We start from the raw sequence: 17,928 nt of genomic DNA, 5'->3' as shown, positions 1-17,928 counted from the left end.
TTTGGGAAGGTTTTAGATGATTGATCGTTTCCACGAGTGGGCTTGGAGGTTCAGATAGAGGCGAGTTCGATTGTGGAAATGAATTTATTCAGCTGAGACCGGGGGATCGAAGGACGATATGATGATTTTGAAGATTGAGTAAGAGGTGAGAGGGATTGGATGCAGTCAGTCGTGTTGAACTTTGTCAGTGAAATCCTGGGTAAAGTTCAAGAATTTTGATTATGACTAAAGTACGAATGGAAAGTGACATTGAATTGGAGTATTCGTGTGTCGAGTGTTGGAAGTGTAGGAAGAATAAATTCGAATACAATGGTGCAATAATGTTTGAATTTCTTTTTAATTTTAGCTCAGACATTTGCACTCCGAATTATTTTTCAGTTTGGTTACCAATAGCTTCCTTCCATTTTAAGTATTCTGTTCGAAATTTACTTCATAGGACAGTTCTTCGATTGCTACTTGTTTTAAAAAATTTAATTTACTGATTATATTAAATATAGCTGTCAAACATTGTTGTGATTGAAGTAGTTACTTATTTTCTGTTTTCTTGTTCAGTAAATAGGGAATTGAAAAACGTCGAGTGTAACTCGATAAAGGAGTGCATAGGATTAAGTTTGATTACTTATTTTTGATAAATCCAATTACGTAAAGAAAGATGAAAGATTTACTCTTTCTCAATTTCACTCCTTAATTTCAAAATGAAATGAAAGTTACTGACAATCTATTAGGGGAAAGAATTGGACAGAAATTATTTTTTTAAAATAGATAAGAAAATTCGTATACCAAAATGGGAATACTATGAAAATATTTGCTCATATCTCTCCCATAGCAGATACGGTTCAAAATCAACATACGTCCTAAGTAAACGAAGGCTCTATCCCTTATCCGGATCCCAGTGGACGTGTATTACGTTTCTTTAAGTTTTCTCGGGACATCTTGCACTAATATGTACACATGTATATGTATATTTGTATGTATAAGGAAACGGAGTTTGTATCGTAATCAAAGAAAAAGCTGGATAAACCCTAATCTACGTCAAATCAAATATGTATGCTTCGTGAATCTAAGGGTAAATGAAACAATGACCGTTATTCTTTGAAAAAGTGTATAATTACAATGTCAAAAGAAAGTTGAGGAATCACATTTTTCGATGAATGGAATATCATGAGGTTTCACAAACTGTTCTAAATTTACCGTGATTTAAACGAAGTATTTTGTTATTAACGAGTGCACATATGCGAATTGGGTTGGTACACTGAGGAAATATAAATATAATTCGTACTAATATGAATTAGTACGAGCCTGGCTTCTATGTTTAAATATAGATATTTCTTTTCATAAATGAGTCAGAATCTTCCGTTATTTCAAGTTCCATGCCATTCCCTAATTAATTTATTCCACGTCTCACTATTATACACCCTGATAACAAAATACGTCGAATAAACCAAATTTGCATATAAAAATCTACTGATTCCAAACAACGTACTACAACCTATACTCTAAACTCCTCAACACTCACAGAAATAAAAGATAAAAATGAAAAAGGAGGACCGGAACCAGAAATAAAGAACAATTTACCCCTTTGCACTCGAGCAATGACTCTCACAATCAATGAAACTAGACATGGAATATTAAAATGAATTAATTCTATTCGTTCGTTTCTCACGCAGAGGCGTGAGTTTATTTTTAGCATGGAATGTATATATCATCGAGCCTAGAGAAATATAAGAAAAGCTTGGAATTGTTAGTGAGTGCAAAGGGTTAGAATATATATTTTGAATAGCCATGTCTCTGAAACCTTACCCAGGAACAAGCGGTACGTTCCAAGCGGTGCTCTGACATCCGACTAGCAACTTTGACCAAGTATTATTAACAACATAACCGCTGACCATTTCCTGGTACCAACAGCGGACGCAGTTGCGAAAGGCGAAATGCAGAGGTAGCAGAAACGGAACGTCTTTCGAGCACGCGCGTCGAACGTAACACTTCATCTGCGTTCCAGGAAGTCTGGGATTTCTCTCGCTTTTCCCTTTCAGCCGGTAGTAATTAAGAGAAAATGACACGTACCTGTTCGACTTTGGCGTAACGATGTCTCTAGTTTCGGACGTGTATTTCCTTTCAGCACGGCCGCCGTTGAAAAGCTCGACGGTCTCCCTGGTAACCGTTTCCAGGAGAGGTTCTCCGCCCCGTCTACCCTTGCTGAACGTCCTTTGATCCGTTTTACGGACCATAACCACCCTCGACAGCGGTTGATTGAATTCATGACCGTGCATCGTTGGCGGAATCATCGCTAACGACTGCGAGAGGGGCCCTCCGACTCGCGGGGACCTGAAACAGATTATTGACATTCCGGAAATGAGCAGATTTGCATCGAATGCTGCATATTCTAAATGAAAATATCGCTTATGCTACGATTAACTTGCTAATGGAAAAAATATTCTTTTCTTTCCTCTTTCTTTAGAGATTTAATATCGCGTTGCTTTCGTAGACATTAAAGAAATTAAATTTTATATCTTCGGGCAATGACTTTGAGGTTAGATTATATTTTCCCATGATTATTTATGAATTCATAATGATATATATTGATCTATTATATATGCATACTGACTTAATCTATGACTGATGCGTTATTTTTGCAATAGGAAATAGCAGAAAAACCCTAGAAAACTCTAGAAACCTCTAGAAAACCCTAGAATACCCTAGAAAATTGTAGTATTTATTTCACTCTCCTTAGCTTCTGATTGCAGTAGTCATTTTGTCAACAAATTGTATTAATTTTAAATTCCCGATTTGACCATTTGAAGAATTTTTGCTAAAAATTTGGCATTTACACGTAATACATTCGCAAGAGACAAGACGACGCCTGAAAAGTCGGAAGAGTGCAATTCCATGTTTCAAAGTCTATAAACGTGAAATTGATAACTCACGTTACTCTCAGGAGTGCATAATCGTAAGACAAATTTGTCATCCGTATTTGGAGCCCTCCATGTTGGGCAATAATAAGGCAAGGCTCTAATTCGAGTTTTTAACACCACAGTGTGGAAGAAACAAAGTCTCTAGAGAGTGATTTAGCGAAGCACCAAGCTAGTATCTCGCGAATTCCTATTACCAAACGCATGGATGATTTTAATGAAATTATGGTAGGCAGTTTAATGGAGGTGAAACATATTACGGCGTATGCTTGGGTTACAAGAACTTTTCTCCCGTGGGATCGCGATGGGTTTTCAGTCCCATAGGAAAAATGCGTGCTTAATATACTACATACATGCATTGCACGTTGGCTTATTAACGAGATTAATTTATCACGAGCCATTAATTATCGTGCTCAAATACTTTACGAGATAATAGTCGGAATATGTATACCCAAATAATTGTGCTTTCGCGGAAAAGCTACCGTGGGAAAGAAAATATAAAATACGCAATACCCTGTCAATCGATGGCCATTGTATCAGATAACTTATCTTGATCCCTCGCTTTCTAAACACGAGGAATAATGATACTGTCAACGATGAACGTCTGTAGGCGGCAGACTATAATGACATTAAAGAGGGAATCATTGTAAGATAATTTAGTTGCTTCAATTGCTAAATAGAACAATGACGTGACAAATGATATTTGACAAATGACGAATTTTATCGAACGGAAGACACGGTTTGCTATATGCCTGATCCCTACATGTAGACGTACTTATATACATAAATACACCATACATATATACTTTAGAATTTTAAACACTATCCTGTGTTTGCATATCTCAGTCTCGTGTAACATCAGACAAATTGACTGAGGAAAATCGTATCTAGTTTGAATATTACGGGGACAAAATTAATTTTGCGATACGTTGAATTATTGTCAATATATTGACCATAATTTACAGCTTGTAATTCTACGATTATATTCCAATTTTATTTGTTACGTGCAGGCTGATTAAAAATTCCAATTCATTCCGTAAACTCGTCTCTTCTCGTGAATACAATTTACGATATAAAAATTGCATTCATGACATCGAATTGAATTTTTCTTTCATCGAGGATCACGCAATACTTGACTCTTCAAACAGTCTTTAGAGATGCGAATTATCGTTACAAGGGAATCTTACTATAACGGGAAAGATGCTTTTGTGCGTGCCGGTTTGCAATGAACGTTAAGGTGGACACGTCTAATTACGACGTATGTGGTAATAACATCTCTCGGCCTATGAGCTCAGTATTCGTAGCGATGAGTGAACAACCTAGCACCATCATGAGACGTATAATGAGGCAGGCAGATGCAATGAAGACGTACAATTGACCGTAATTTTAGTCGTCCGTTGACACAGTTTAGGAATAGAACAGGTGTCATCGCTTGTTTCGAGCATGGACAAAATTTCCATATAATTGATACTTAAAAATACAAAATTTATCTATCAGGTCTCATTCTTTTACTTCTCATTCGCATAGCGAAGACTGGTTAAAGAATACGTTATATCCGAGAAATAATTTAAACGATGAAATGTAAACGAGTACCTTCGAATAAATTCGCGATTCTTTTTCAACGCGACTGTTATCTGCATCACGTTGTAGAAAGAACTGAAAGTAATAAATTATGAAAATAAAATGCTAATGCGCGAAGATATATTCCAGTTTCTAAAGCTGTAGATCTGGATCTTGGACCTCGCAACCTTCCATTTGCTAAATGACTACTCCAATAAATTGAATTGCCCACATAACCTATGGAATCTTCCTCCTTGATCATAAAAAGGTAATCTAGTGCTTCTGCATGTAACCCTTATTTATCATTCGAAACATTTCTATTTATCTTTCAGCATAAACTATTCGAAACGCTTTCAGAATCGATTCTGCCTTCTGAGATAATAGCTTCCTGAGACATTTAAAAGGAATTTCAGCTGATTTTGTGGGAACAACGAATGCAAAGCCTTGATGGAATTTCATCAAGGATAGCACAGCTCTATTTTAATCATAGAAAAATGTAAAATTATCACGCGGACCTTGGGCGCTGCTTTATTAATTAGTGTCACTACTTAACGCTTTCATTCGTGTAGAATCATAAAATAAACCGACGGAAAGTGTATTCATATCTGAACCTAAGAAATTTTCTCTCCAAGGACCTCGATATATCGCAAAGAATACTGTATCCAATACTGCAAGCAGAGTGTGGTCAATACCGACGATCAAACCGGTATTTTCCTCTTCTGAATCGCGGATAAAACATCCTATAAGCAGAGTCCCAGAAACTTTTTCTTCCCAGCACGCAAAACCATTCTGTTTACATAGGAATCTTACTAGAATGGTTTTTACTCTCGTTGTACATTTACTACGCTCACTCTATTTACTCGACCACAGGTACTGTTATTACCTGCGTTTAACAGAGAAGAAAACGACAACGGTACAATGTTACGAGTACTTTGCCGTTCTTGTAAAATTTCAATACAAGCGATATCAGTCCGGAAAAAATCTGAGAAATCATAGAAAGGAGAAAGGATCCTCGAAGAAACTATTTCTTCGCGAAAGAACCCTGTATAACTTCCCGTTAACCCTTATCTTTTAACAACACCGTTCCGACCTGCGCACAATCGCTCTGCGCATGCCGCGTAACTCCACGGTGACATCTGGCGTCGCACGCAACGTCGTAGAATCTCGCACAGGAACCTCGGGAAAGTTCGCGGCTTCGGGACTAAGGTTTCGCGCCCTTATCTTCTCGGGTTTCCGATAATTCGCTCGACACGTTCGAGCACACGAACTTGAACGCCTAACCGATTTCAACGCTCCGTTGTATCGCGGAATCCCGTGCATCCCGGGTACACCAGCGTGTATCCGCAATTCGGAATTGCCCGTGCAGGGACGGTTCGCGCGCTCTGAAGCGCTCGCAACCCGAAATTATCCGGTCGATTAAGCCGGTTGCCGGGTCTCGTTACTTTTAAAACCACGCTCGCTGGCTCCTCGTTAACCCCATCGTTAACGCGCAGTCAGATTCTCGTTCCGCGGGCAATTAAGGCTGAATTTCTCTCGTCCAGCGTCTAATCAACGGAGGGGCAAGTTAGAACGGCGACGTTATTGCGGATCCGCTCGTAAACCCGAGAAGGGGCCAGGTCTTGCGCGGCACGGCGAAAAAGCTTGGCAATGATTTTTACGATCACGAGACGACACGGGGTCGCGCTCGCAACGGTGAAACCGCGAGCCGATTGGAAAGGGGCGACTGACATGTTCGGCTTCGATGCACTCGCCGGAGGAAAAAGTAAAGCTCGTCGATCGTAAATCATCTCGATATCGTTGCCCAGGGTGAACGCCATTGGACTTTCCTCGCCCAGATAAGGACGCAATCTTGGCGCGATCGGAACTTGAATGAAGTTCGCGTGAAGAGCAACGATTTTAATTAATGGTTTATCCTCGTGAATTGCGTTAATTTCCAGGGTCTGTGTACTCTTTCAGAGAATAACTGCTGCGAATTATGCAGATACAGAGCGATTCCAGCTGCTCGGGATGAGATGAGTTTATGCTCTTTAACGTGAACGTTGGGGAAAGATGTTGGCTGTTAAATTGGGGATAAAAATTACTTTTTCTTTTTTTTTTTTTTTTCGCTGATCTTTGTTACGCGTCTGTAACAGCGTGATACCTTATTTAGTAGAATGGCCGCTTTCGCAGGATCGATTCCCTCTATTGTTTTCGACTTTGGGACAGCTAAGGATCGTGAAAATGGAACGAATGGATAAAACAACGGATATATACAGGGCTGAAGAAAAATGACGATGAAGTTACGTAAATCGAAGTCGCTCGATTCGACCCGCATTTCATTGCGACAGAAAAACAATTGCAGTTAGCCAGCGTTTCTCAAACAGCGATAATGCGAAAACCAGGACGTTTTGCTACGCTCGTGTTTGCTTCTTACTCGTCACGTAATAAACGTTCTTGTAGTTTACTATGATATTTTGCGACCGTTTTTCTAACCGAGTCGTAGCATTATTATTATCGCAGTTTCTTTTAAGTCGGTTTATGTAAAAATACGCTTGACATCATTCGATCCTTGCTTTTTCCTCCCATTAATGACGAAGTTATATAATTTGCATCTCCGCGTTCGTATATCAAGGTGAATCAGGAAATTCGTATCGGTATTTTACGACAGATAACATGCGAGATTCGTGTACGCTCGTTTAAAATTCAACGTTTATCTTTTTGCTCGAAATATTATCCTTCCAAGTATCCCAAGCATTTTTCCAGAATAAAATTAACATCGGGGAGTAGCAAAGAGGTAATTTTTCCCGTTTGCTTCACAACCGGAGGAACTCTTCTTTTTTTACCAATAATACTTTTACTCGTTCGAAATTACGTGTCCGTTGTTATGAGAACCCCCTTTCGCTACGGTACCCTCGGAACTGAAAGCACTGGCAATACCCAGGTAAGAAAAAATTTTGCACGGAAAGAGATACGACCGTAGATATTCCGGTACTTCGTATGTTTAATTACAATATAGAAATGGAAATGGAAAATTGTGTACGTTTTAACGAGTGATTATTCACCACACGTTTGAGAACGTACATGTATACGTATATGTTACGTACCCAGTGATTGACACTAAACCTACCACGGCTTAAATGACTATATCTAAACATTTGATTCAATATTCCGCGTGCGATGTTATCACTTTCCTCTTACTCCATTTTCTTTTTTAAATTCTTTCCTTTTTCCATCCATCGGTCATATAACCCGTCATGGTAGGTTTAGCGTCAATAGAGGCATTACGCACAATGCCCGCGCAAAATCGAGCAATGCAATAAACGTAATACGCGTTCCCCACAGCGAAAGGATTAAAATTCGTATACCTAACAATAAACGATCAATATTAATTCTCCCAACGCACTTCATACGACTATTTCCCTCCCATATACCAGCCCTGAGAACCATAACCTCACCAAAACGACCGCCTAAACTCAACCTCCCGAATTCCTTCACGCTCCTCCACCAACGAACAAAGCGACCCCTGGGACACCTCGCGAACTACCATAAACACACTTCACATCGGAGACACTGTGTTACTTCCAATTCACTTGCCAGTTTAAGTCATGGAACCGCAAGAAAAGCGGTAACTCGTTCTTCCAATACCGACATTCCTATCGCATCACCTCCGGCCAATCACGGCTCCCCGCACGAGACAAAACTAACCTAAGAAAAAGCGACTCACCGCAAACCTCAAACGTCGTGCACGTACGCCGTGTGTATGTGTGCAAAACCGAAGCGAGCCTCTTCTCTCGTCGATATCCACGCACAGCCGGCAGAGAGAACAGCGGATCGCACGATGCTCGGTCACATGCAATGGAAACGAGTCACTGGCGAATTCGGGCGGATCGCGTGCGACCGTTGGCAACGCGAAAAGGGACGCGACAAGGCGGGATCAAAGGAAGCGTCCTCGTTTGGAAGCCGCGTGCGCGCAAGGCTCCATGGTCTGCTACGGATCCTCTCGCCGCTCTGGCACAGGCTCTCCCGATACAAACCGCACGACAGAACGAACAAAACTGGCACGAGTCGGGCCACGAGAAAGAGAGACGGGCCTCCGCTCTCGGAGAGGAAAGGTGGCCAATTAGCCGTTACTCGGCGCACATGCCTTAACCAACTATCCGGCGCAGCTGCAGCGCCGCTGCACGCTTCTCGGGAATCGCATTCATAAACGCGCACGATGCAGCGGCAGCGTCGCGCCGCCGCGCGTCGTTGAGCTTCCAGAAGATTCACGTCTCTTTTTTACTCTTTTCCCGTTCCTTTTCCCTTACTATTTTCTCGTCCGATTTTACTCGATATTTCGTTCCCTGCCTCGTTTCACGCGCCAGCGTTTTCCACGCAGACAAAGTGGCGAAGAGACTTGTTTATCGTTTCCTCGATCCTTTGTGTTATGTATCTGATTGATTACTGAAGACGAAAAAATTTTATTTCCGTGTATTTCTTGTCTTTTTTCAGTTTGTATGAGCCGAGAGTATCGTTTGGAATTCTTTTACGAGGCTTTGAGTGATCGAGGGAATTGTAATACGAGTTGTTTACGGGTTAAGATGGGTTTTTATTTTTATATCGAAGCATTAGATCGATGCTTAATTTCTTATAGTTGAAAGAAGATTTCTTGGTGTTAATCGATTTGGAAAATGAATGACTCGTGTATGTTTACTGTATGCTGCAATGTGTATCTAATATGGTTTGTATGTAGGATGAACTATGCATTGATTATGTTCAATTATTTAGTAACTGGAGAAATGATGGAAAATTATTTTCTCGTAAATGTAGACTGCGAAAGAAAGACTGTGTGCGTGATTTATGTTTAGTTAATTGTGTTACTGAAAGCAGAGAAATATCGATTTATTAAAAACGAAAGTGATCGAAATAGTCCACCTTGTATGTGCAGATAATAATTAAAATTAAAATAGTTAACTGTCTAAATCTAGTAATTGCAAAACTAGAAAATCTGGAAACAGTTATTTTTAGTCTCGTGGCATTGGTAACATTAAAATGAATTATTCAAATTACTTTATTTGTTATTCACACACAGTCTTGCTAATTGAAAACGAATGTAAAAGTTAAGTACGTATTGTTAGTACACATATTCTCTACATTATCTGCTTAATGTTTCCTCCGTACGTAATATTTGTTTTGTTAAACAAAATTTCTAAAAAATTTCCTCGGTTAATGTATTCATTATTCTCCGTAATAACAGTGCAAGCATCCTAACGGTAATAATTAAAGCAGACAAAAAGTCGCGTTGATTACCGACGCAAATATAAAACGAAGGAAAATAATTCGAGAGGAAATAGAATATGGAATGAAATTCAAATATTTTTCCCGTTTTAACTTAAAATTTTTCGCAATCGTTTCGTCCTCTAAGGGTATAATAACTATTTCGCACGTTTCGCGGTTGAAACGTAACCGGCAGTTAAAAGTTTTTACACCTTCGAGTTAAATGAAGCATGTGATTAGAAAACCGGACACTGTGTCACAATTTCCATATTCGTAAGTTCGTAATTGCAAATTTGGAATAGCATAAATAAACGTAGATCCTTGAACAATAAGTTCAAATAACCGCTCTACGTAATGTACTCTATACTTACTAGATACAAAATTTACAATTTTAATCAGACTGTCCCGACTGATAGAAGCATGAACTCCGTTCCTTCATTATCGACTGTTTCACATACCGGATCAGCGAACAAAACGGAATAAAACGGAATTAAAGAAACAAATATTGCAACCTCCACTGGTATCGAAAAACTGTATACTTACGAGAAACAAAACTTCCCATCTTAATCCAATCGATGACAAAGAACTTCGTCTCTTTCCCGTATCTACTATAATTTTCGCATACCGGATTAGCAAAGCAAACCACGCGAAATTAATTTCCTGCAAAACAAAAGACCGCGCGACCCACGCAAAGCACTGCAAGAACTATTCGACTACAAAGTCTGCCGTCGAAGTCAGGCACGTTGAAAACACTGGTTTTTACGTTTTCCATCGTCAAATTCCCCTTTCACTCGTCCCAATTGTACGAAAGGCTACAACCGTAGAAACACGTTTAACAGTTGAATTCCGTTACATCCAGCAACGGTAAAAATCAGTTCTGGAGGGCGGAAAATTCCAGGCTCCAGATCGGTATCTCGAATTTCACGGGCAGGAATATACGAGGCTTAAGCGAAAGATTCCGCCAGCAATTTCACCTCTTCCTCCTTCTCCCGCTCCTCCTGTACCCCGTGACAAGAAAAGAAACCCAGCAATGAGTTCCACTAAATTACACAGAGCAGAGAGAGGCGGCGAGAAGGAAGACGGAGAAAGGGAGCAAGACAACGAGACGACCGAGAGAAATAAAAACTGAAACGATTTTATCGAAACGCATCCTGCGCGCGGTTTCTTCCGCTTTCGCGACAAGGCGTAAGTACGGTGCGCGCCGCGGAAAGCAGCGTAATAATTGGAGAACGAAGATGTACGGCCGAGCGAGTACCGCTATTCCGGCTGACCGGAATCACTGCTCTGGAACAGCACGGTACTCCTCTCTACCTCTCTCTTTCTCTCTTTTCCCTGCATCAACGTGCTCACGGAGAACACGTGCGACTGGCTAACACCTGTTCCAGCGTCCGAGCGCTTTTCCTTCGAGTACCCGCAGACTCCTCTTCCGACGCCATTAATTAATCCCATCACTTCGCCCGTCGAAAAAACCGCGGTTTACGGCGTTGATAGTCGGAGCACCGGGTGATAGAGGATCGGGAATCCCGGCGATGGAGGAACACTTACAGGAACTTCCGTTTTATGGATCACGATGACTCGAAGGTCGATGAGGGTACAGTTTACGGGCCGACGGTTTATGGCTCCGCGTGTAATTTCTACCTGTGATGTCACCTTTATAAGGCTGACGTATAGTTTCATTTTAGAGTGGATTGTAAAAGCTATCACGGATTCGCAGGTATTCGAGAGAGCGTCTCGCATGCAAATGCTGGCTATCCGTTTAGGATTTTAATCCGCCTGGGAAATATACTCGCGTTTGTTGCTCGTAAATTTCGTTGTTTATTAAGTTTTAATTAACGCTGGAAGTTAGTGGTAAATTATACTCGTTCGACACTCACGTTGTATCGAATCGGTGATTACGGCGGGCTCGAAGGTTAAGTTTCTCGCTGGATCTCGAACACGAGACCAGTTTCACGCGGTGTTTCAATTTTCGTTACAGCGTTTACGAGACACACGTGAACTAAAGTTGAAATGGACGAACGTTTTTCCATTCCGTACGCGCACTTTTCCTTATCTGCATGATTTATCGAGAAATTTAATTTACTAGCAGCACGTGACCATTATTCACCACGGCACACGGTCGCGTAACAAGCGGTACTCCGCGGCATGAAGAACACTGAAATGCAAAATGGCCTGTTACGAGGAGGACAATGGAAACCTTACGAGGTACCGTGAAGAAAGGAAGGGTCGCGGTGAAGAAATTTTGGCTACGGCTCACCTGCGTTTACCTGAATTTCTCACGGTCACCCGGCGTCAATAGTTATACCGTTATGATTCAGGTATATGGTGAATTCACCCTCTTATCCTATACCGTATGCACCCATCTGATGGTATGGAAATGTTGTTAGTTCAGTTGGAGAAACACTCTTATGAGCGAGCCGCACTTACGTTTATATTTAGAATTTAAATTATGCATTACATGCTCGTTCTTCGGTAAAATGCTATGGTTAGTGGGTAATGGTGAATAAATTAAAAAGTCGATGAAGAGTCTTAATTTCAGAAGACTGGATAAAAATAGAAATAATTAATATTAAAACATACAAATTTTTTTTTAAATAAATTCGCAATGTCTTGTATTTTTTAAATTGGGAAAAATTTTACTATTTAAAGTAATCTACGACTTTAAATCCTGTTTTCTTTTTATAAAATCTTGTATCTTCGCGGATAAATTATCTTCATTTCTAGTATCATAGACGACTAAATTAATGCACATTTTCGATAAAATGCACTAAATAGAATTCTCACAATTTCCTATGTTTTCAAACACGGTATATAGCAAAATTCGTATCAAATGACAAATAAAAAGGAAGCACAATGTCCACTCATACCCTTATCGAAACTCTGTCGATGTCAAGGTCTATGTTCCGCTTAAATAATGAATATGTAACACGTTGACGTCGATAACCTATAACCCAGCAAGGAATTAACGCGAGCGACATAGTACGCGTACGAATGGCAATGCGAGCAGGGAATGAGCCAATCAGCGAATAAAATTTCAATCGATCGAAGGCTTAAAAAATAAAACCTTATCTAAATGAGCCTCAGCTCAGCTTCAACAGGAACTGCAACAAGTCTCACCAGGTCCGAGAGAAAAAATACGGAGAATGTCGAAGACCTTGTTAACAGGATCTACACGTATTCATTTCTGCCGTATCATTTTCAACCTTCGATTACGTCTCCGCGATACTCCTCGTCGCGTGCATCGCGAATTTCTCTCGTCCGATCGTTTAACACGCTCGAAGACGGACACTCGTTGCGTTTATATTTAGTGAAAGCATTCAAACGACGGTTCTTGCAACCATGAACACGAGAACAGGGTACCCTCTGTTTGAGGATAAGGGAGGCAACATTGTTGGTCCAAGCTAATGAAGCAACGTGTAGGAGATAAGATCGTGGATGCGGCGATTAAACGAAGAGCACAGGAGAGTTCGGAGCGTGAAACGAATGTCAGCTGCACGGCAACCGGACATGGAAGTGCGTTACGGAGAGATTTGCATGACCGCAAGCGATGCACGTGACCGTCACCGGTGGAAATGAAATATCGCACTCGTGGGCACTTATACGCCATGGTGCGAGTGCGATACGCGTGCAATACGTTCCATGACCACCACAATGCCGTACCTGATCGATAATCCGACACTGACACTCGCAAATCCGAAATGGGTCGGTGCTGCACGCGGTTCGGGAACGGTGGTGCGAGGTTGGCAGACATATTTTCTGCGCGATGGAGCTGTTAAATATTAAATGGAAAGCAATTGAAGTCACTTATCGGGTACAGACCGGATCGAATTTATGGCTGTGCAGGGATAAAGAGGAATCCGGGGTATCGCGGATTCTGCGAGTGACCGATATTAACATCTTGCTCGGTGAATTTAATTATCGTTCGAAGTTTCGATTACACGCAGGATTCGTGTACCTTGTTACGAATACGGAATGGCTGCTCCATTCGTTCCGGGCATACGGAATTAACTGACGAATAATTGATAATATCGAGAAGCAAATGGATGGCGAAAATTCAAGGATACTATGACATTTTGAGAACCTGCGCTTTTTCATATTTCTCTCGGATGTCGTACACGTAACAGTTTCGTTTTATTCCACTGATATCTGATTTCAACCGTGTCAGGAATTAAATATTTTTGTTAAAATGAGAAAGAAATTTTATCGACATTTTTATTCAATTTTATCAACGTTTGTGTAATATCGCGAAATCATACGTGAAATATAAAACAAAATTCTTTGAATAATTTTTTTTTTACACGAATCATGCACGTAACAGTTTCGTTTTAATCGCGTGACTTCGACCGTCAGGAATTAACATATTTTTGTTAAAATAGAAAAGGAATTCTACCGAAATTTGTATTAAATTTTATCAAGATTCGTATAATATTATCGCGAAATTATACGTAAAATATTAAACAAAACTCTTTGCATAATTTATTTTTTACACAAATGGTACACGTAACAGTTTCATTTTAATCGCGTGACATCTGACTTCAACCGTATCAGGAATTAACACGTACACATTTTAGTTAAAATTGTAAAGAAATTTTACCCAAATTTTTATCAAATCTTATTAACGTTCTTTCGTTGAAATTCTTGGAATAATTTATCTTCTAAAATGTAAACGATAGTCATTTAAACGTAAGCAAATTGCATTCGTTCCATTTAAATTATAAACAGAATTTAGCTAAATACTAATTAACGCTCCTATCTGTCATACACGACAAAGCCAAAACACGTTTACTGCTACGTATTCATTCACAGGACAAGTCGCGTGATTACGATTAGGCGACCAGCCTGGAAACAGCTGAGGGTTGATAACGCGAGTATTGCGTAACTCCGCACGGAGTATCGTCGGTCGTTCAAGGCCGAATACTGTAGACATAGCAATGCAATCTGCATTACAATGTCACTCGTTACTAGTTGGAGCACGAATGGGAACACACGACAACCGTTCGTCACTTTTACCAGCCCTCTTTTTCCGTGCAGAAGCTGGAAAATGGTCTGCTGGGTGTAGAAAAACGGTCACGTGCTGTGTCCATGCAACTCGATCGATCCGCAAAATTGCGACGCCATGTTGGTACGAAACAGCGTGTCATACGAATCACCGATGATACGTTCAGGGTAATTTAACGAGAAAATTATACCGTTTGTTGCCGTTTTCTTTCCATCATTCCTATTCGATATCTCGCAGTTTCATCTGGCCTTGCATATTAAGCTCGGAATATGGGAAATTTTCCCCTGAATGGTACTTTTGACCGAATAACGTTCGCGCGGGGACGATGAATTTAATGAAATAGGAAAATGATGCCACGGAATGTAATTTACAACATACGTTACTGCTGAGTCATAGCCCATATCTCTGAGAGGAACGTGGGTAATGTTTCCTACAGCCTTTTACCCTAAGATATAATCAAGTGGTTAAACAGAAATGTTAATAAAACTAAGATGGAACAGATGGTAGCTTCGTGACCTCGCACAGCTACAGGTTTCTAAAATCCTGAGAGATTTCCCTCTTTCCCATTTGTCCAAATGACATCGTGCATCTTCATCGCACATTGTCAGGATAATTCGAGTTATATGCTCAATTTACTCTCTGACCACCCAATTGAGACCATTCGATATTTTTATTCACGTATCTCGAGATTAATCCATTTAAATATTCTTTTTGGTAAGAAAGTGCTTATTCGTGCGTTACAAAAGACTTTCAACTTTCCACCTAGGTATATATAGATATATTATAAGTAGAACCATATACCTTCAATCGCGCCTCAAAAATGGTAACGGTAATACCTATTTTAATAACTCACTTTTGAAACAGGTCCTCTCTTCTCTTCCGACACGAAATAGCAATTAAAAGCCGCGTTCACGATGCAACGCCACTCCGCGAAACTTTATTCAGCTGCGCTAAACACAAAGTCCGCGAAACTTCTTTTTATCCGCAAACGTCTGTCTGTGTTGGTGTGTCAAGAGGTAGAAATTTGCGTGTCGGTCGGGAATGAAGATAAAGTGCACTCGATGGAACTCGGTGCAATTATTCGTGACAGCGCGGCACAATCGTGAAATGGTCTCGCGTGGATCGCACGCGCGCCTCTCGAGGATGGCGTTATCAAGATCACCGGCTCGACTTCCGGCGTCCGGATCATTACGTGCGCGCAGCAATACGATCCACGAGGTCGTAGCCGCAGCGGCATATCATTGGCGATAGAGGGAGAAAAATAAAACTGGAAGATCGAAGGGACATCGGAGAAATACGGCGAGTCACGCGCGAATTGCAGACGCGGTTACGCAATCGGTCATGTTTTCCGCAGACTTCGCACCGTAATCGAGGTGACACGAATTAGGAGGAAGATCGACTTACGGATCCAGGTGTAACGACTGTGCGAGGTTGTTTTTACCGAATGTGTCATCGGTGAGGACGCGAATGTTTGCATGCAAGGATGAGAGACTGCTAGGTTAGGTATCGAGTAGTTAGATTTAAGGTGTCAACGGAGTATGGAATATTTGTGAGGTTAGGTATGACTGAATGGGGAGGGGAGTCAACATGGCTGCAATCAAAGGTTATCTATTTTATCCTTTATCATTATGATACGTTAATAAATAGCAAAAGTGTGTTCTATTATTATTGAGTCATTATCTGTTGCCATAATGGCACCGGAGAAATCCGATTTGTTATTTATTTGACAAAACGTTGATAATTCGATATTACGAATGAATCACGCGATACTACCATAGGAACTATTTTTCCGTGATTATTCTGGAAGTCATGAATCATAAAGCGATATGCCTACGGGGAAACGGCAATTCTTATCTCTCGTATTTCGAAATAGTTTTTAATTTATTTCACGAATGTGAAATAAAATTTAAATACCAGGATACGAAGATGACCGATGAGAGGAAAAATTCTTCGACCCGGTTCTCCATAATAAAAGTAACGAATATCTTAACGGCGAAGATTAGCTTATTAGCGATCGTTAAGAATAACGATAAAGCTTGGAATAATGATGCTTCGCGTGTTTGACGTAAGGAATTCAGCTGGATTCAGATATCGGAAGAATTAATCGCGCATCAATGCCCGCAACGATCGATTCGAGAATTTCCTCGTTAATTACATGTTTGCCGAAGTGATTAATTTGCAACGTTAACGCGGGTCGACCGCGTGCATTAATATTTAAACGGCGGTTCGAGGAATAATCAATTTTTAATGAAAATACGCGTACTGGGCTTAAGGAGCTGCTACATTCCGCGAGGTTGTTAGATCGGATAATTGCAACGAAATTAATTCGATAACTCTCGGAACGAATCTCGTGGGCTTCGTTATACGTATCAACTAATTATACGCGATATCTAATCGTTAATGCATATTTAATTTCGCGTTGCTTTCTACGTCGGCCTTTTCGTATTTGCGAATTTCAGCTTTACGTGATCCTACGTTTTATTTAACCCATGAATTTTCAGCTTAACGTTAGATCACGTGGAAAGTGTACATTTCAATTCCCATTTGAGATATGGAGATTAACTTAGCACCGAGGTTTCCTTGTGAAAATTAAAATTTAATCAGGTACCTTTTTCTATCGACGATCATCCATATTTAGCGGACGAGAATAAATTAATAAAAAAAGCTGATACGTGAAATAATTTTCAACATTCCTTCGTTTACCAATCTTGCGGACTATTTTCATCGCACAGGTATGACGATCCTCGACGAAACAAAAATATGCCTCACAAATTTCGTCATTTCATTTTCCTGTTATACGAAGATCATTTTCACAGTGTGAATATTTAAATACGCAAAAAAGTCGAGAAATAAATACAAAACGTGAATCAAAGTACGCAAGAAGATGCTACAATAAGTAAATCTTCGGAAACGACGCAGAGAGTCTTTCACAAAAATGACTTCTATTCACTCGATGTTGTGAGTGTTGGTTTTATACGTGTGAATGCGAATGAGATTGAATAAGTGAAACTCATTTGCGACGATATAAATATAATATGTGCGAGTGCAGTCTAGTATGAATGATGTTTGAAAAAAAGTTTAGAAGAATGTGCCAGAATAAAACAGTCATATGAAAATGGTGAAGGAGGTATGTAACAGTTAACCCTTTGCACTCGACGATTTTTTGGTTAAAGAGGTGTACGAGTTGAAAAATTTTCTGCTATAAAGCTGATGATATTTTTCTAGCAA

At 40.2% G+C, this 17,928-nt stretch overlaps 1 protein-coding gene across 1 annotated transcript in view; it reads right to left on the bottom strand.

Moving 5' to 3' along the window:
* The window catches only part of LOC108552285 (uncharacterized), a gene marked incomplete at its 3' end in the record, with an annotated part of 65,717 nt that overhangs the window by 7,645 nt on the left and 40,144 nt on the right, over nt 1-17,928 (bottom strand). Inside the window, exon 3 of the mRNA XM_017906748.1 lies at nt 2,065-2,325. Within this exon, the coding sequence (XP_017762237.1) occupies nt 2,065-2,325 (261 nt within the window). The remainder of the gene's footprint in view (nt 1-2,064; nt 2,326-17,928) is intronic.

Source organism: Eufriesea mexicana, unplaced genomic scaffold (genome assembly GCF_001483705.2).
Source record: "Eufriesea mexicana isolate 0111107269 unplaced genomic scaffold, ASM148370v2 scaffold6108, whole genome shotgun sequence".
Lineage (NCBI taxonomy): Eukaryota > Metazoa > Arthropoda > Insecta > Hymenoptera > Apidae > Eufriesea > Eufriesea mexicana.
The sequence above is the reverse complement of the archived record's forward strand: the minus strand, read 5'-3'. Positions and strand labels throughout refer to the sequence as shown.